The sequence below is a fragment of the Hordeum vulgare genome, chromosome 6H, assembly GCF_904849725.1.
Source record: "Hordeum vulgare subsp. vulgare chromosome 6H, MorexV3_pseudomolecules_assembly, whole genome shotgun sequence".
Lineage (NCBI taxonomy): Eukaryota > Viridiplantae > Streptophyta > Magnoliopsida > Poales > Poaceae > Hordeum > Hordeum vulgare.
In genome coordinates this window covers 13,152,065-13,171,730 of record NC_058523.1, presented here as the reverse complement: position 1 = coordinate 13,171,730, position 19,666 = coordinate 13,152,065, and the positions used below count along the sequence as shown (strand labels likewise).

Below are 19,666 nucleotides of genomic sequence, written 5' to 3'. Positions count from 1 at the left end.
CCGAGTGTTCCGTGTGTGCAACTGTTTTACACCCGTTGTATGTGAACATTGAGTCTATCACACCCGATCATCACGTGGTGTCTCGAAACGAAGAACTGTCGCAACGGTGCACAGTCGGGGAGAACACAGTTTTGTCTTGAAATTTTAGTGAGAGATCACCTCATAATGCTACCGTCGTTCTAAGCAAGATAAGGTGCATAAAGGATTAACATCACATGCAATTCATAAGTGACATGATATGGCCATCATCATGCGCTTCTTGATCTCCATCACCAAAGCACCGGCACGATCTTCTTGTCACCGGCGTCACACCATGATCTCCATCATCATGATCTCCATCAACGTGTCGCCATCGGGGTTGTCGTGCTACTCATGCTATTACTACTAAAGCTACGTCCTAGCAATATAGTAAACGCATCTGCAAGCACAAACGTTAGTTTAAAGACAACCCTATGGCTCCTGCCACTTGCCGTACCATCAACGTGCAAGTCGATATTAACTATTACAACATGATCATCTCATACATCCAATATATCACATCACATCGTTGGCCATATCACATCACAAGCATACCCTGCAAAAACAAGTTAGACGTCCTCTAATTGTTGTTGCATGTTTTTACGTGGTGACCATGGGTATCTAGTAGGATCGCATCTTACTTACGCAAACACCACAACGGAGATATATGAATTGCTATTTAACCTTATCCAAGGACCTCCTCGGTCAAATCCGATTCAACTAAAGTTGGAGAAACCGACACTTGCCAGACATCTTTGAGCAACGGGGTTACTCGTGGCGATGAAACCAGTCTCTCGTAAGCGTACGAGTAATGTCGGTCCAACCCGCTTCAATCCAACAATACCGCGGAATCAAGAAAAGACTAAGGAGGGCAGCAAAACGCACATCACCGCCCACAAAAACTTTTGTGTTCTACTCGAGAAGATATCTACGCATGAACCTAGCTCATCATGCCACTGTTGGGGAACGTCGCATGGGAAACAAAGAATTTCCTACGCGCACGAAGACCTATCATGGTGATGTCCATCTACGAGAGGGGATTTCCGATCTACGTACCCTTGTAGATCGCACAGCAGAAGCGTTAGTGAACGCGGTTGATGTAGTGGAACGTCCTCGCGTCCCTCGATCCGCCCCGCGAACCGTCCCGCGATCCGTCCCACGATCTAGTGCCGAACTGACAGCACCTCCGCGTTCAGCACACGTACAGCTCGACAATGATCTCGGCCTTCTTGATCCAGCAAGAGAGACGGAGAGGTAGATGAGTTATCCGGCAGCGTGAAGGCGCTCCGGAGGTTGGTGATGATCTAATCTCGGCAGGGCTCCGCCCGAGCTCCGCAGTGGCGCGATCTAGAGGTAAAACCGTGGAGTTATGTGGTCGGGCTGCCTTGGAAAAGTTGTCTCAAATCAGCCCTAATTGCTCCATATATATAGGAGGATGGAGGGGAGGCTTGCCTTGAGGCTCAAGGAGCCCCAAGGGCTGCGCCACCAAGGGAGGAGGAGTCCTCCTCCAATCCTAGTCCAACTAGGATTGGAAAGTGGAGTCCTTCTCTCCTTTCCCACCTCATTTTTTTTCTTTCTCTTTGATTTTCTATCCTTGGCGCATGGGACCTTCTTGGGCATATTTCCAACAGTTATCAGCTATGATGTGCTTTCATATCCCCTTCCCTGATAGCGCTAAAATCTCCGCCTTCTGAAAATCATCTATCCATCTATGGTTATGAATTTCGATGGTTATGAATTTCCTCTGTCGTCTCCCTACTCTGAAGCAAACAAACCGCCTGAACCTTATAATTCCTGCAGAACCTTTTCCTCGTTTCACCTTCTCTTTCCTGATGCCGAACCCACGCTCTTTCGCGTGATTTTTGTAGAACATGTATGCATCCCCTTGGGATTGAAATGTCATTTTCATAGCCTTACAATGTGTATACAACATCTTTTCCAGCTTCTCACACTCCGCAATGTCAATCTCTACTTCACCGTCATCATTGATACAATCATCTATGTCCTCATGTAGATATACACACAAAAAAACCATGTGAGTTATGCACTATCATAATCTAGTTCACATTACCGGCTACCATACAAAAATGATTGAACATACCTGATTTACATTATCGTAGAAAGATTCATCCTTATTATTTTCCGCATTCTCAACATCCACATCTTCCTGTACAATAAACACACACATGAAATCAAGATTGTATTTTGCAAACTTAAAGATCTAAATATATGTCACTTATGTTTTCATTACATGTATCATCTTCATTATTTTGAAAATCTTTCGAAGGTAAATTATCATATGAAGACCATGATTCATTGGTGCTATTATAATCATCATCATTAATAGAACTGTTATCCGTTGCATCGACGGTTTCTATATCATATTCATCCCTCGAATAACCGGTTTCCTCGTCCATTCAAACACACCTCAAACACTATACAACAATAATAAAATAATAAAATATAATTAAATTCTTGCATAAGATTCAGTTTTATTTCAACGGCTTAGTGCTACTGCAACAAAAGACCTTCCAACGGCCCCAGAAATAGGTGTGTCGACGGCACCAGGAATCCTTCTGCTACGGCTACGCCTTAAGGGACTTCCTAGGCAAATATGCAAAGGATTTCCCCCGTGGCCTTGGAGCCTTGCGTTGGTGTTCCCTCGAAACGGAAAGGGTGATGTAGCGCAGTGGTGGTAAGTATTTCCCTCAGTTTGAGAACCAAGGTATCGATCCAGTGAAGGAGTATCACAAGAACCTGCACAAACACAAAAAGCTTGCTCCCAACGCTATGAAGGGGTTGTCAATCCCTTATAGATTGTTCGCCAAGTGAGAACTGAAAGCAACAAAGTAACAAAGCAAATTAAAAGCGAAAGTGGAAACGATAGATGTGAATAGACCCGGGGGCCGTAGAGTTTACTAGTGGCTTCTCTCATGAAAGCAAGTAGATAAACCCAAGACTCGCAGAGACTTATAAGGATATCAAATCATGCATATAAGAAATCAGCAAATACTCAAATATATATCATAGATAATCTGATCACAAATCCACAATTCATCGGATCTCGACAAACACACCGCCAAAGAAGATTACATCGGATAGATCCCCATGAAGATCATGGAGAACATTGTATTGAAGATCCAAGAGAGAGAAGAAGTCATCTAGCCACTAACTACGGACCCGTAGGTCTGAAGTGAACTACTCACGAGTCATTGGAGCGGCGATGATGATGATGAAGAAGTCCTCAAACTCCAAAGTCCCCTCCGGCAGGGCACCGGAAGGGTCTCCAGATGAGATCTCGCGGAAACGGAAGCTTGCGGCAGCGGAAAAGTATTTTCGTGGATCCGTTGATTTTTTCTGATTTTTAGGGAATATATAGGCGCAAGATCTAGGTCAGGGAGGCCAAAAGCCTGCCCACCGCCGCCTCCCCCTGGTGGCGGAGTGGGGGCTTGTGGGCTCCCTGTAGCCCTCCTGGCTTGGCCCACAGGCCCCCTGATCTTCTTCCGTTCGGGAAAAGATCTTTTCGGGGATTTTATTCCGTTTGGACTCCGTTCCAAAATCAGATCTGAAAAGAGCCAAAAATACAGAAAAAACATGAACTGGCACTTGGCACTGAATTAATAAGTTAGTCCAAAAAAAGATATAAAAGGTACATAAAACATCCAAAGATGACAAGATAACAGCATGAAACCATCAAAAATTATAGATACGTTTGATACGTATCACTTAGCTCGCAAACCTGTGATGACTCCGGCGACAGGGGATGATCGTCGACAGGGCGGCGGCGGGGTGATCAGGAATGGGGCGGCGGAGTGGTGATCGGGAACGCGGCGGCGTCGTCGGCGGTGATGGGGTGGACGAGAGGCAGGGGTGAATGTGGACGGGGCGGCGGCGGGGTGATCGGGAATGGGGCGGCGGAGTGGTGGTCGGGAACGGGGCGGTGTCGTCGGCGCCGATGTGGTGGAGGTGCGACAGCGGTGAACGTGGACGGGGCGGCGGCGGAGTGATTGAGAATGGGGCGGCGGAGTGGTGGTCGGGAACGGGGCACCGTCGTCGGCGGCGATGGGGTGGACGAGAGGCAGGGGTGAATGTGGACGGGGCGGCGGCGGGGTGATCGGGAATGGGGCGGCGGAGTGGTGGTCGGGAACGGGGCGGCGTCGTCGGCGCCGATGTGGTGGACGTGCGGCAGCGGTGGATGTGGACGGGGCGGCGGCGGAGTGATCGAGAATGGGGCGGCGGAGTGGTGGTCGGGAACGGGGCGCCGTCGTTGGCGGCGATGGGGTGGACGAGAGGCAGGGGTGAATGTGGACGGGGCGGCGGCGGGGTGATCGGGAATGGGGCGACGGAGTGGTGGTCGGGAACGGGGCGGCGTCGTCGGCGCCGATGTGGTGGACGTGCGGCAGCGGTGAGCGTGGACGGGGCGGCGGCGGAGTGATCGAGAATGGGGCGGCGGAGTGGTGGTCGGGAACGGGGCGCCGTCGTCAGCGGCGATGTGGTGGAGGTGCGGCAGCGGTGAACGTGGACGGGGCGGCGGCGGGGTGATCGGGAATGGGGCGGCGGAGTGGTGGTCGGGAACGGGGCGATATCGTCGGCGGCGATGTGGCGGAGGTGCGGCAGCGGTGAACGTGGAACGGGGCGGCGGCGGAGTGATCGAGAATGGGGCGGCGGAGTGGTGGTCGGGAACGGGGCGCCGTCGTCAGCGGCGATGTGGTGGAGGTGCGGCAGCGGTGAACGTGGACGGGGCGGGGTGGGGTGATCGGGAATGGGGCGGCGGAGTGGTGGTCGGGAACAGGGCGCCGTCGGCGGCAGCGATGTGGTGGAGGTGCGGCAGCGGTGAACGTGGAACGGGGGCGGCGGCAGGGTGATCCGGAACGGTGTCGGTGTCGGGGTGATCGTGACGGGGCGTCGGCGACGGCGAGGTCAAGCGCGTGCGACGTTGAATTAGGTCAAGCGACATCCTGAATCAGCAGGCACGACGGGTCAACCGGGTCGGGGGCGTGCGCGTGCGCCGTGACGAGGCGACGGTAATCCACGTCAGCGGTGGCGACGTGGCGATGTACGTATACGCTCGGGGAGGGGGGGGGGGGTTGGGAGGGGCGGTTGCATCGAAGCGGGTCTCTTAAAGGTATCATCCAGTGCGTAGTAAGCCAAAGCGTTCTCAAAACCACTCATTCGGATGAAACGAATCGAAATGAGGAAGGAACTCTACAGTTTCAGAGATGTTATCATGGTGTCTAGGCGAAAATGAGAATGAAACCGCAGTAGTGAGACACGGGCTGGCTACAACTCTGCCGCTAACTTTGAACAGACAGCAAATAAAACCAAAACAAGCACGCACATAACATCCAGGCAGAACCAACCAGCCATACCAGTCTGAAAAGTAAAAAAGCTCGCACCCGACACAAAACTCGCGTAGCAAGGCGCGCGTATCCATCTAGTTTAAGTACATCTTTCTAGCAATTGCGACAAATCCAAAATCTAGATTGTATTACATAAGTCTACCCACCGTACTTGCTATAGGATCGCACGATGCGTAGCTGGTTAGCCATTATATACAAGAAATTCTAGAAAGGGGGATCAACCTCCGGTGTCTACAGTTATTGATGCATTCATCCATATTACTGATTATCGAACAATACCAAGCAAACTCTTGCATCATCTGATTATCACCATCTCTTGAGGAGATGCAGCATCAGGTTTGAGGAGTCCATCAAACTTGATCTGCCAAAATCGACCTAATGATTTCTTCGACTTAGTGCGATAGACGACGTATATTCGTGTTGGTATGGCAAGCCAAACATGATCCCACCTTAAGCAAGCTGTAGGCCGGAGACTTGCGTAAGAAAAAGAAAAAAGACTGTACGTCGCGTTTGGCAATATTTGGAAAGAGGGATGGGAGTTTAGTGTAGGGAGCTGTGTTAGGATTAGACCTGGTACATGATAGAAATTATGTGTGAGAATTTGAGAAGAATTTGTATTCCCTTGTATGGTTCATGGAAATTGACGACAGACTATACGGAGGAAGTGAACATAAATTATGATGAAGGGTTAAGATTGACTCATTAATACAATTCCCTCCTAACTCCCACCCTCTCCCCTGTTAATAAAACGGTAGGAGTTGGAGTCTCAAGTCCCCTACCTACTCCTTTATAAATTTTGATAGTGTCTAGTCAACTGGATAAGCCCTCCCGTCGCCCCCCTGGCGACCAGGGGGTAACCCTAGCCGTCGTCACCGGTCCTCCCTCGCCTCTCCTTCCTCCTCGCCGTCACCAGCAGCGCCGCCTGGCCGGCAAGGGCGGCGGCGGGGATCCTCTCCCCTTCACGCGACATGGCTGGCGCGGGACGGCCGTTCATGAGGAGGCGCCGGACTAGCGCGCGGTGCGGCGGTGCTGCATGTGGATCCTAGCGGTGTGCGGAGCGCGTCCACGGTTGGGCTTCGTTCTTGCGCCGCGGTGTGCCGGGTGTGGGAGGGGCAAGACACGGTGGTCGCGTGCGTCGTCGAGTTCGGGTCAGATCCTTCTGGATCCAGCGCCCGGACGCCATCGGCCAGCGCATGGTGGTGGTACTCGTCACTGTCCAGATCGGATCTTCATTGATCCAGATACCCACGGTGTACTTCTCTCCTGCGGGTTCCTGGCGGTGCCGGCGTGGCCGCGGATGAAGCTGGTGGAGGAGATTTAGATAAGGGGAAACCCATTGGTCGGCCCTGGCCGGTCGCACTGCCGCCGACGCTCAAGGGCGTCGTTGTTCTTCTTGGAGACGTCGGTCTACGTCTGCTCCTCCACTTCCTACCTCACTGCCTCTTGGGTGAAAACCCTAACTACGATGGGCGGCGGCGGCGTCCTTGACGTCGTGACCTTTCTGAAGGCGTCGCCTTGAGGGCTGAGTGATGATGGACACTGCGTGGGTCCTTGACGGTGCACATACCTCCTAGATTAAAAAAATTATGTCACGTTGGTCGGCATAATTGTCATAAACACTAAATAAAACAAATAGTTATAAAAGATAATATATACCACATCTGAATCATAGACAGGACGAGGGCCGATGGAGACGGATACCAAAACCATCGCACTATATAATAACAAACAATAATAAAGGTAAGAAAATTACACAAGTATCTATCTAAATCATACAAGTAAGAACTTTTTTCTTTTAAAAATAAAGATAAGAAGAAGAGGCTAACCACAGTGGTGCCGGCGCCGAGATGGGCGCGGGCGATCGACGGCGGTGAGGACGGAGACAGGACAGGACGGACCGTCAAACCTAGACAAATCTTGAGAAAAATGGAGTTTGGACAAGGAGCTTCGAGAGGAGAAAGCTTAAGTGTGGCTCAGGCATTTCATCGAACACCTTGTGTGCATAGAAGGTGAGCTAGAGCACCACAAATCTCTCTCATGGCCGGTCAAAAAAACATAGCAGTGCACTGCTCTGCTCGCGGGCGGGGGGTATATATAAGCCAACCATTGGTCCCGGTTTGTGGCTGGAACCGGGACTAAAGGACAACGTTTGGTCCCAGTTCCAGCCACAAACCGGGACCAATGGTTGTGGGCCAGGAGCGAGGCACATTGATCCTGGTTCGTGTTTGGAACCGGGACCAAAGGGGTCAGACGAATCGGGGCCAATGGCCCACGAGGACCGGCCGGTGCACTGGCCTCACGAACCGGGACCGATGCCCCCATGGATCCCGGTTCGTGAGTGAACTGGGATTAATGGGATTTCAGGAATGGACCGAAGCCCTGTTTTCTACTAGTGTGCGATGTCGTTTTTCTTTTGGGAGCATCGTTTGTGGAGCAATGTTGGATGACAGAGGCAGGAGATTGAGTGGCTTCGTCTGACCCGGAGATTTTGTGGAGCTGTCAAGTCATGCATGGCCGACAGGTGCTACGCTGAGTCATGCCTCGTTGGTAGGTGCTACGCACGACAGTTCTTCCAGAAACTTCGTGTTTTGACGAATGAGCGCAGGGTGGTGGCGTCGACGGATGTTCGGACTGACAAAGATGATACAGATCTCTCTCCTGAAGATAGGTAAGTGGACCGATGACGATGGCGGCTTCTAATGTGTGCATGTGGTGTGCGCTTTAGGTATGATGCACTGGCTGTTGGTCCCTATACGTTATGTGGATGGATTGACGACAACATCGGCTTTAGATATGAGAAGTGAGAGTACTCCACATTATCGAGTCTGTAGGTGTGAATGGTGGCTTCGGATGGTTTGATGTATATTTTTGTCAGACCTTTATGAAATAATTAATAAAGATGGTTGTATGCATCGATTGATGAAGAGGATGGGGTTGAACCTCCTCTTCTAAAAAAAATCCTTTATAAATTCCCAATTCCCCTAACCAAACAATAAGTTTGAAGTCTCGTACCCTTTAATTCCCATTCCCTGACTCTAATTACCTCCAACCAAACACGCTTACTAGTGTTTATTTTCTAGATTACAGGTTGATACGTGTTAATCCCTGCATCCATATCTTGCTTGCTTCTTTACTTGCATCAATATTTACTACAAGTTGATGGCTTGATGCACGGCCATGGTGATGACGAGATGCAGCTGCCGGCCCAAAGAAGGAGACGACGAGATGCACGGACAGCAACCACCGTACGTATAACAAGTGGAACATGCCCATCAGGGCCGGCCATGCATTATTTTATCCAAGACTATGCCATCCATCAGGCATCAGCATCTGGGACCTTGTGAACCACTGCTCTATATGTATGGTTAATATAAGAGGCTGACTTATGGTTCGGCAAAGACTTGATCGTTTCAAAGAAAGTTGGTATAACCATAACTTATGGTAATTACCGGCCTTTGATTTGCTTTGCTTTGCCAACAGATGGTCGAAAACTCTGCATCAAGATGCATATTTGCCGCGCTGTACCAACTGATGACTGATGGAAATATTATAACAACACTTGCAACCCTCAAATGACCGAGTAAGCTACTAAGTAGTAGTGTATATATATGGAACAAACAAATGCTACTTCCAAAACAAATCAAGAGCGCAAGAGAGACACAACACAACCATATGGGACATCGCATTGCAATGAGCATGCTATGCACACTTGTTGCACTCCTGCTGGTCGGTATTGTGAGTGCCAACGATGAGGCCGCGCTGCTTGCTTTCAAGGCACAGCTCATCCATGGTGGCTCGCTGGCCTCCTGGAACAGCAGCGCCAGCTTCTGCAACTGGAAAGGTGTGACGTGTGGCCACTGGAGGCCAGCGCGGGTGGTGGCGCTGATATTGAATGGTAACGGGCTAACCGGAGCGGTGTCCCCAACCATCGGGAATCTCACATTCCTGCGGACGCTCAAACTAAGCTTCAACTCACTCCATGGGGACATTCCGGCAAGTCTTGATTGTTGGATATAGGACCGACTCGACGAGTACTTTCCGTCGAAACGATCTCGTACGCCGCAGCCACAAAGAGCAAGCAAGCACTCAAGCTGGTGGATGGATACTCAGCGTCACAATCCTAAGCAGCCAAGCTACTAGCTGGATGGATATTTCGAGTCAAGCTAGCTACCGTGGCTGTAAACACAATACGCATAGTTGGCCAGAAGGCTCGTATCGAGCCTTGTGATTTTATTTCTTTGATCTGAGATAGATATTACAGGGGGAGCTAGTACATATATATATATAGTACCTGGACTACTTAGTACAAGCCGACTCCGCCAGGGTATTGAATCCGTGCCGGACTCAATTTGGCTAATCGTGATTAGTTCCAATAATCACCCCCCTAAGCACGATGTCCTCACTTTACAGCTTGGACACCTATCCTTCTTTGCATCTCCGTGAACTTCTGTCGTCCCAAAGACTTGGTCAGGATATCTGCAAGCTGATCGTCGGTGCAAACATAGTTGACTTCAATCTTGCCTTCTTCTACGCACTGTCGTATATAGTGATACCTTATATCGATGTGTTTGGTCCTGTCATGATGCACTGGATTCTTACACAGGGCAATCGTAGACTTGTTGTCAACATTGAGCACCACTCTTTCTGGTTCTTTATCTGTGAGGTCACCGAGTAGCCTTTCTAGCCACACACCTTGACCCGCTGCGGTTGCAGCTGCTATATACTCTGTTTCGCAGGACGATAATGCGACCACCTTCTGTTTTTGTGATAGCCAAGTTACTATGCTCCTCCCCAAGAAATATGCCAGACCCGAGGTACTTTTACGGTCATCCACATCTCCTGCCAGGTCGCTATCACTGTAGCCAAGTAGCTCCACCATCTCCTTCTTTTTCTCTCTCAAATAGACACAACCGAAGTTTGTTGTCCCTTTGATGTACCTGAGTATATGTTTGACAGCTGCCCAATGTTCAGTCATGGGTGCTTCCATGAAGCGACTCACTATGTCAACGGAATAGGCCAAGTCTGGTCGTGTATTCACAAGATACCTTAGGCTTCCGATCACACTTCTATAATCCGTTGCATCAACCGCAGGGGCTTCACTCCTTTTGCTAAGTTTAAGCCGAGGTTTCATTGGAGCATAAGTTTGTTTGCAATCCTCCATGCTATAACTTTCAAGTATCTTCTTTGCATATGCCTCTTGACATAGTGTGATCCTATTCGGCTTTTGTTGTACCTCAATCCCGAGGTAGTATGTCAAGAGCCCTAGATCACTCATCTTGAATAGCTCCTTCATTTGTAGCTTGAATCTTGCAATCTCCTCTTCGTCTGCTCCAGTTATCAAGAGATCATCAACATAGATGCCCACTAAGAGACGATCCTTGCCTTTACTTTGCTTGTACATAGCATGCTCGAGTGGACTTTTCTCAAAACCAAGAGAAATCAATGTACGGTCAAGCTTGATGTTCCATGCCCGAGGAGCTTGATGTAGCCCGTACAATGCCTTGTGTAGCTTCAACACCTTGTGTTCTTCTCCTTCTTTGATGTACCCCGGTGGTTGCTTCACGTATACTTCTTCTTCCAACTCCCCGTTCAAAAATGCGGATTTTACATCCAAGTGATGTAGCCTCCAAGATTCTTGAGCCGCGAGAGCTATAACTAGCCTCACCGATTCCATCCTTGTGACTGGAGCGAACACTTCCTCGAAGTCCACACCTTGCTCTTGCACAAATCCTTTAGCTACGAGCCGAGCTTTATGCTTGACCAAGTTTCCTTCAGCATCCTTCTTGACTTTGTACACCCACTTGAGCCCTATGGATTTGTGACCGTTGGGAAGATCAACGAGCTCCCATACTTTGTTGTCTCGTATTGATCCCAACTCTTCATCCATAGCACGACGCCAACACTCCTCAGTATTTGCTTCTTCAAATTTTGTCGGTTCCTCGACGCTAAGCAAACATTGTTGTCCTCTTCTTATAACTTTGACAGGATTAATAGTACGAAGTGCTTCCTCCGGATATAAATCCACCACTGGTCGAAGACGAACTGGTGTCGGCGGACGTTCCCTTGTCTCCTGTTCTGTCGAAGACGAGAAATTTTCATCTTGTGGAGTTGCCAAACTCCTGTTTTCTGGCGATCCAGGTTCTCCAGAATTAGTTGCACGTACATGTGAACCTTCAAGTCCACGTGCATGCCTTCCTGTCTCACAGCTAGCTTGAGTAGGAGCCAGATTCTGGCCACGTCCAGGCTGTGGACTTCTAGGCGCAGCTCCCAGGCTGCTCCCCTGTGGTACGCAGTCACTTGGTCGAGCGCTTCGAGCATTGCTTGGTGTGCTGCACGAGCCATCGCACGCCTCATCTGCTGCATCCTGCTGCGTGCCTTGGCGCGCCTCCGTCGCTGCTTTATCTGGCGCGTTCGGCTGCGCTGCGTTGTCTGGAGAATCACTCGGCGTCGTTGTAGTCTCCGGTTGATTATCAACATGCTCGTATTCGTTGTAAACAACGTGAAAGATTTCATCAGAGATCGGGTATACCGGCTCGGTAGAGTTCCAATTCCATGACCTTGCTTCTTCAAAGACCACGTCACGCGTCACAACCACCTTATTGGTAGAGGGGTTGCACGCACGGTACGCCTTCGAGCCCGCTTCATAGCCAACCAATATCATTGGAGTACTCCGATCCGCCAACTTACTTGTATGCCCGGCCACCGTCTTCACATGCGCCACGCACCCAAAAGTACGAAGATGATCAACCGCGGGCTTATGTCCGTACCATGCTTCGTACGGCGTCATCCCAACCACACTCTTGGTTGGAGCCCGATTTAGCAAATAAACGGCCGTATTGACCGCCTCACCCCAAAACTTGCCCGGAATCCCTTTGCTCTTCATCATGCTTCGTGCCATCGCCACCACGGTTTGATTCCTCCGTTCCACAACACCGTTTGTTGCGGTGAATATGGCGCCGTAAGATACCGCTTGATCCCATGTGCTTCGCAAAATTCCGTGAATTCACGAGACTTGAACTCACCCCCCCGATCGGTGCGGAGGGCCTTCAGTTTGGCTTCGGATTCTACCTCGGCCGCCATCTTTACTTTCCTGAAGGCTTGCAAAGCTTGGTCCTTCGTCTTCAACAACACAATCCACATGTATCTGCTGAAGTCGTCGACGATGAGTAAGAAGTATTTGTTCCCAGCTGGGGTAGCCGGTGTAATGGGTCCGCACAAGTCTCCATGGACCAACTCAAGAGCTTTAATTGCTCTAAAGTTTCCCTCTCTCGGGAATGAGGCCCGCCTTTGTTTCCCAACAAGGCAACCGTCGCACACTTGCTCAACATGATCAATGCACGATAGTCCACGTACCATCTCCTTTTGTCCAAGTTGCCGAAGAGCCTGGAAATTTAGATGACCGTAGCGCGTGTGCCACTTCCATGCCGAGTTCTCCATGCTTGACAAGAGACATACTGGATCCACACGATCCAAGTTAAGGACGTAGAGTCTGTTTGGCGACCTCTGCACCTTCATGATCAACATCCTCTGACGGTCATACCCCCATAAATAGCCATCTTCGAGCACAATCTTGCAACCACGCTCCTCGAGTTGGCCAAGACTTATGATGTTGCTCTTTAGCTTGGGAATATAGTGCACATCTGTGAGTACCTTGTGACCGCCATTCTTCAGCTCAAACAGGACAGTACCTCGCCCTGTGATGTCAACGGTCCGCCCGTCACCGAACCGAACCGTGCCTCCAACCGAGAGATTTAACTCAGAAAACTGGTCCTTGTCACCGGTCATGTGGTTGCTTGCTCCCGTGTCGAGGTACCACACGTGCCTCGCCGTGTTCACCCTCTTCTTGTCATGAAGGTAAACCTTCTCTTCGTCGAGCGTCAAAACCTCGGTAGCCGGTGCCTTCGGAGCTGGACCATCCTCGTCCATAAGCTCGCATACTTCGACCATGAGCATCATATCGCTTTCATCGCCTCCCTTGGCCATGAGAGCTTTTTCCTTCGGTGGACTCTTGCAATCATACTTGAAGTGACCGAGGATTCCACAATTGTGACACCTTACTTTTTTTATGTCAAATTTTCTCCTTGGTTTTCTAGCCTTTTCTTCCTGTCCAGCGAGGTCCTTTTTCGCCGGGCTTTGCTTCTCCTTTGCTTTACTACCGCTTGTGGATCCACCTTGCTTTCCTTTCGACAGGGCCATCCATTGCGCCATTGTAAGCATGAGATGCTCACTCTCCTTCGAATCGCCGAAGCTGAGACGAATTCTCTCGTCGTGGGCCTTGAACCTTCCGACGAGATCCTCGACCGTGAGAGTGTTCAGGTCAAGACATTGCTCGATCGACGTGACAATTTGGATGTAGCGTGCCGGCGCGGCGCGCAAAAATCGTCGGACGATCGCAACTTCTTCTAGAGTTGAACCATAGCCGCGTATGCCGTTGACGAGGGTCTTGAGACGGGAGGCAAACTGATCAACCGTCTCGCTTTCCTCCATCTTCAGGCACTCGTAGCTTCTCATGAGGGACTGAAGGTGTGCTTCCTTGACACGGTCATGACCCTGGTGCAGGATCTTGATGGTCTCCCATGCCTCCTTCGCCGTTTTCTTTTCGACGAGGTGTTGCAGCACATCCTTCGGCATGGCGGAGTAGATCGCCGTTAACGCCTGATGATCCGTCCGGTACTTTGCCGCGCCCTTCGCGTACTCGGCACCGCCGGGATCGACAGCTTCCCAGAATTCCGCCAGGTATTGAATCCGTGCCGGACTCAATTTGGCTAATCGTGATTAGTTCCAATAATTAAACGGCCTCCATCGCCTCCAGAGGCTCTACTTGGACGACAACTCCTTCTCTGGCACATTGCCAGCGAACCTGAGCTCTTGTGTCAGGATGACTGAAATGGGACTTGACAACAATATCCTTAGAGGGCGCATCCCGGCTGAGCTCGTAGAGAAGCTCACGTACCTCGCGCTCGTCACGCTAAGAAGTAACAGCTTCACAGGGCACATCCCGGAGTCACTGGCCAATTTGTCCCGTCTACGGGTCCTTGACCTCCACGATAACCAACTCACTGGCTCAATCCCACGGGGGCTCGACAGCATGCAGAGCATGCGGTTTTTCAATCTCTTCGGAAACAACCTGTCTGGTATGCTCCCACCTTCTCTCTACAACTGGTCATCATTGGAAGCATTTGGTGTAGGGTTCAATATGCTGTACGGAAGAATTCCGGACGATATCGGAAGCAAATACCCCAAGTTGAAACGTCTTGCCTTGAGTGGTAATCACTTCACAGGAACCATCCCATCCTCAATATCTAACATATCTTCCCTCATAACACTTGACCTCGTGAATAACAGATTTAGTGGATTTGTGCCTCCCATGTTGGGGAAGCTGGGAGGTCTCAAAGAACTGAATTTGGGTCACAATAAGCTTGAAGCAAATGACAACATGGGTTGGGAATTCATTGCTTCTTTGGCAAACTGCAGCCGACTGCAAGGATTGGGACTCAACTTTAATTCTTTTGCTGCACAACTACCGGATTCAATTGTGAACCTCTCAACGACCCTTCAAAGGTTATACTTAAGTGAAAATAGGATCTATGGGAGTATACCTACAGATATCGGCAATCTAGTTGGTCTGGAAATACTTGTGATAGCAAATACTAGCATATCCGGAGTAATTCCAGAGAGCATTGGCAAGCTAGGGAACTTGATCGATCTAGGCTTGTACAACAATGGCTTGTCAGGCCTTATACCATCATCGCTAGGAAACCTTTCACGGTTGAATAGGCTTTTTGCGCACAATGGAAACTTGGAGGGACCAATTCCGACAAGCCTGGGGGAGTTGAAAAATCTTTTTGCACTTAGTCTATCAAATAATTACCATCTTAATGGTTCGATACCCAAGGACATCTTTAAGCTATCCGACATGACTTCAGTATTGGACTTGTCATACAATTCCCTTTCCGGACCACTTCCTCATGAAGTTGGTAGTTTGGTACATCTTAACCAACTGATTCTATCAGGAAATCGGTTGTCTGGCAAGATACCAGATAGTGTTCAGAACTGCATAGTGTTGGAACGACTATCATTAGACAATAATTCCTTTGAGGGAAGCATACCTCGGTCGCTGAAAAATATAATGGGACTCCGAGTATTGAACCTGACCATGAATAAGTTCTATGGTGATATTCCCAATGCCCTTGGCAATATTAGAAACCTGCACGAGTTGTACCTAGCTCACAACAACTTGTCAGGACCAATCCCTGTAGTTCTGCAAAATCTAACGTCATTGTCCAAACTGGATATATCCTTCAACAATTTACAAGGTGAGGTGCCAAATGAAGGCGTTTTCAAAAACATCACTTACTTAGCGATTGCTGGGAATATCAATTTGTGTGGTGGTACATCTCAACTTCATTTGGCTGCATGCTCCTCAAGAAAGAATAGAAAACGGATGCCAAAGTCCCTTGTAATTCCTCTAGCGACAACTGGAGCAATGTTGTTGTCACTTCTAGTTATTCTTCTTGTTTCAATACTTCACAAGGAGCTCAAACAAAAACAAAAGACATTAACACAAAATTCAGTTGCTCATGAACATCACAAGAGAATCCCCTATCATGCACTGTTGAGAGGAACTAACGAATTTTCAGAAGTCAACTTGCTTGGTAGAGGAAGTTATGGTGCGGTTTATAAGTGTGTCTTGGACACTGAAGAAAGGACATTGGCTGTTAAGGTGTTTAATGTGGGACAATCTAGGTATTTCAAGAGTTTTGAGGCTGAATGTGAGGCCATGAAAAGGATACGGCACAATTGTATCATCAAGATCATTACTTCTTGTTCGAGCGCCAACCACCAAGGTCAAGAGTTCAAGGCATTGGTTTTTGAATTCATGCCCAATGGCAACTTGGATGGGTGGCTTCATCCAAAATCTCAAGAGACCACCGCAAACAACACGCTCAGCCTTGCCCAGAGGCTTGATATTGTTGTAGATATTGTGGATGCAATACAATATCTGCACAATTACTGTCAACCATTGGTGATCCATTGCGATCTTAAGCCAAGCAACATTCTTCTTGCTGAAGACATGAGTGCACGAGTAGGAGACTTTGGCATATCAAGGATACTTCAAGAAAATACAAGTGAGGGCATGCAAACTTCATATAGCTCAACTGGAATTAGAGGCTCCATTGGCTATGTTGCTCCAGGTGACTAAAATTCCTCTTACTCTATATTTTACTTTTACACTTAAATATGGCATATTAACCACAAACCTATGCATAATTGTAGAGTACGGACAAGGCTCTTTAGTCTCAACAGCTGGTGATATTTACAGTCTTGGAATATTGTTGCTTGAGATGTTTACCGGAAGGAGACCAACTGAAGACACATTCAGGGATTCATCGGATTTGCATAAGTTTGTTGAAGATGCTGTTCCAGATAGAACCTTTGACCTGGCCGACAAATCAATGTGGCTGCATGGTGGACAACATGATAACACTGCAAGTATTAGAATCCAAGAATGCTTGGTCTCGGTCTTCAGGCTTGGAATATCCTGCTCAAAGCAACAGCCTCAAGACCGGGCACTGACGAGAGATGTGGCGGCAGAGATGCATGCAATCAGAGATGTACACCTCAAATTCATAGTGGAGCATGGAGCACAAACAGAAGCCTCGACTCGAGAAATTCAGAGCAATGTTGAATAAACAAACTAGCTGCAAGAAGATTGAGAAGAAGTCTCTTAGTGCAAAAAGAAGGGGATTAATTCTTGAGGTAAGATATGGGAAATGCATTCCTTGGTTAAAAAGGAAAACAATGTTTGATCCGCATTAGAGCTCCATCGGTGCTTGTCACCTTGTTTGCAGTTTTGCAAGCATCTTACAAATTCAATATGGTGCTTTATATACATCAACGAATCCACAAATCACAACAAAGCAGACTTACCAACACTACTTAGGAAAAATGATGGATAAATATGTCATATTCAAATCAAATGTGGCAACAGTTTAAGCAAATATTGGAAGGCGGTCCGATGTGAATATCACCTGCCAACTGACTGAACTTCTCTGATCGATGGATGCCCATTGAGTTTTTGTTTTGAAATCGCTAGTCCCTCCGTCCCATAATATAATTGCTCATTATGAGTGAGAAGGCGATGTACAATGCAGAGGTCTTTATTCATAAAAAGAGACCGGTATTTTCTCAAGTACAGGTGACTATTTGTATTGTACTCCCTCCGTTCGAAAATACTTGTCCAAGGAATGAATGTGTCTAGATGCATTTTAGTTCTGGATACATCCATTTTTACGACAAGTAATTCCGGACAGAGGGAGTACTACATAAGCTTATTTAGACACATCGGCTATACGAACAAGCATGGGTGAAAGATCGAATCGAATAGTTTGATATTTTTTGAGAAACCTGTAACCTTTATTAATTCATAATGTGCATGGGGATATAGATTATATGGGACAGAGTAGCTAGCCACGGGTGCCCCCGGGATGGGAGAGAAGTTGCTGCCTTTGCCAGGGAATGATGGAGGCCCTCGAACGCTTGGGCTTCTAGTGATGTTGGACCAACAAGGCCCTCGAACACCATGATGGAGGCCCCAAGATAACTTATCGCCTTGTTCCGGCATACCGCCGCTGCCGCGTCCCGAGATCCATTCCTAGATAATCCTCCATCAACATTGATTTTTGCATCCTGATCAGACAGAGGGAGCCACGCCGTTCGCCAAGGGGCAGTTTGTGCATGCGTGCCCCTGCTAATTGCATGCCTGTCCCCGGAAAGTCTCGTGGTGTCATGTCGGTCCTTGGGTGTTGTGGATGGACGTGGCGAATTGAATAGTTTTCTGTGAGAAAGAACTCAGTGCAAACATTTTGGTTCACTATCACCATCCCGGGTGCAAACTTTTTACCAAACAGGCCCTTTTCTAGGCCTTCCAGCCCAATCAGCATTCCTAGTGTAAAAAATTGTAAAATGAGATTTGTCATGGTGTAGTTAAAATAAATGTTACTAACAAACTGCCATCTAAACAAATTCGGCTGTGTTATGAAGTATAACAATTACGCCTATTTGGATAGAAAAATCACATGTACTAAACAATTATATAGTTTTTGTTCTCCAGAAAACATGGCAAATTTTGAAAAAGGTTTGTACTGATCACATGGAAAAATGGAAAATTTTCAATTCCTAAAATGTCAAAAGCGTGGGTTTTACTAAAGAAGTAAGAAATTAGTCACATGGCAAAATTTAAGAACAAGTTGTTATCTAGAAAGATGGGAAATTTTGAAATGCATCTAATGATAATGTGGCGGTTTTATAATTACAAAAGCGGGAATGATGCCGTGGTCCACTAATTTGCCACATAATTGAAAATATACTAAAATTCCCATATTTGGAAAGTCAAAAAAAAATATGATCTCCCATTTAAAAGATATTTACTTGACTTCAACCATTAGAGAAATAGGGATAATTTTTTAATTACAATAAAACTCCCAAAAAATACAAAAACATGTTTTACAACAGATGTTTTTTTCTTATTACATAGACTATACAAAATAAGTGAAATGATTTTTTTAATTCAACAAATAGTAAATGAATTTACCTTCTTAATGGGTCGTATTTATACCAACAAATTAGTGGTCGGTGTGGGAGAGCCTATCATCAACTAGGTGCGGCGTGTCGCACAAGCCGCGCTCGTCTTGGCAGTATTCGCACATAGCGAATTTCCTTTCGTCATCAGACATTTCCTTCATAAAACTGATCAACACACAAATCACTATTACTCAATATGCAACGGGTTGACTTTAGGTCTGTCGAGTCTTTTCTTCCTAAACTCTCATCTCACGTATATGGTGGGCACTCCCTCTGATATTTCGACCGTCGGTGATGGTCGCTACTCCTTCTTTCCCTAATGCATTACAAATATCTAGCACAAGGAAAAGAAAGAGAAGCGACCCCACGACAACAGTCGGGATTCTTCCTCTATCTAGCACACAAGGAAAAGAAGGAGAAGCGACCCCCACGACACCTAAAGTCAACCCGTTCCATACATCAAATAAATGGCATATAACTCATCATCATCTTACTCATTTAACAACTCATGAAAGTCATACAAGGAGCAACAACAAACCGAAACATAACCGATATTATCACTAATACATCTCGAATACTATCATACAATATCACTGATAAAAACCCAGTTGACGTCTCACGGTGCACGCGGTGGCAACCCAAAGATAAGGAACCATCAACGGATCATAGCTCGGGTGATGTCCCCGGAGAACCTGCCAGGTATT

General features: G+C 47.9%; 1 protein-coding gene across 1 annotated transcript; it reads left to right on the top strand.

The window, feature by feature from the left end:
• Positions 1-9,068: 9,068 nt before the first annotated feature.
• LOC123404896 (receptor kinase-like protein Xa21) lies at positions 9,069-17,071 on the top strand. Its single transcript, XM_045098821.1, has 4 exons — positions 9,069-9,384; positions 14,174-15,550; positions 15,695-16,573; positions 16,656-17,071. Exons 1-4 carry the CDS (start codon positions 9,069-9,071, stop codon positions 17,069-17,071), a joined length of 2,988 nt encoding a protein of 995 aa, XP_044954756.1.
• The last annotated feature ends 2,595 nt before the right edge of the window (positions 17,072-19,666 follow it).

What these genes read in the sequence shown, in the direction of transcription:
- LOC123404896 (XM_045098821.1), top strand. Translation starts at nt 9,069, where the DNA reads ATGAGCATGCTATGCACACTTGTTGCACTCCTGCTGGTCGGTATTGTG. An exon ending in CATTCCGGCAAGTCTTGATT is followed by an intron (nt 9,385 to 14,173) that starts GTTGGATATAGG and finishes AATAATTAAACG; the next exon opens with GCCTCCATCGCCTCCAGAGG. An exon ending in GACCATGAATAAGTTCTATG is followed by an intron (nt 15,551 to 15,694) that starts GTGATATTCCCA and finishes ACAATTTACAAG; the next exon opens with GTGAGGTGCCAAATGAAGGC.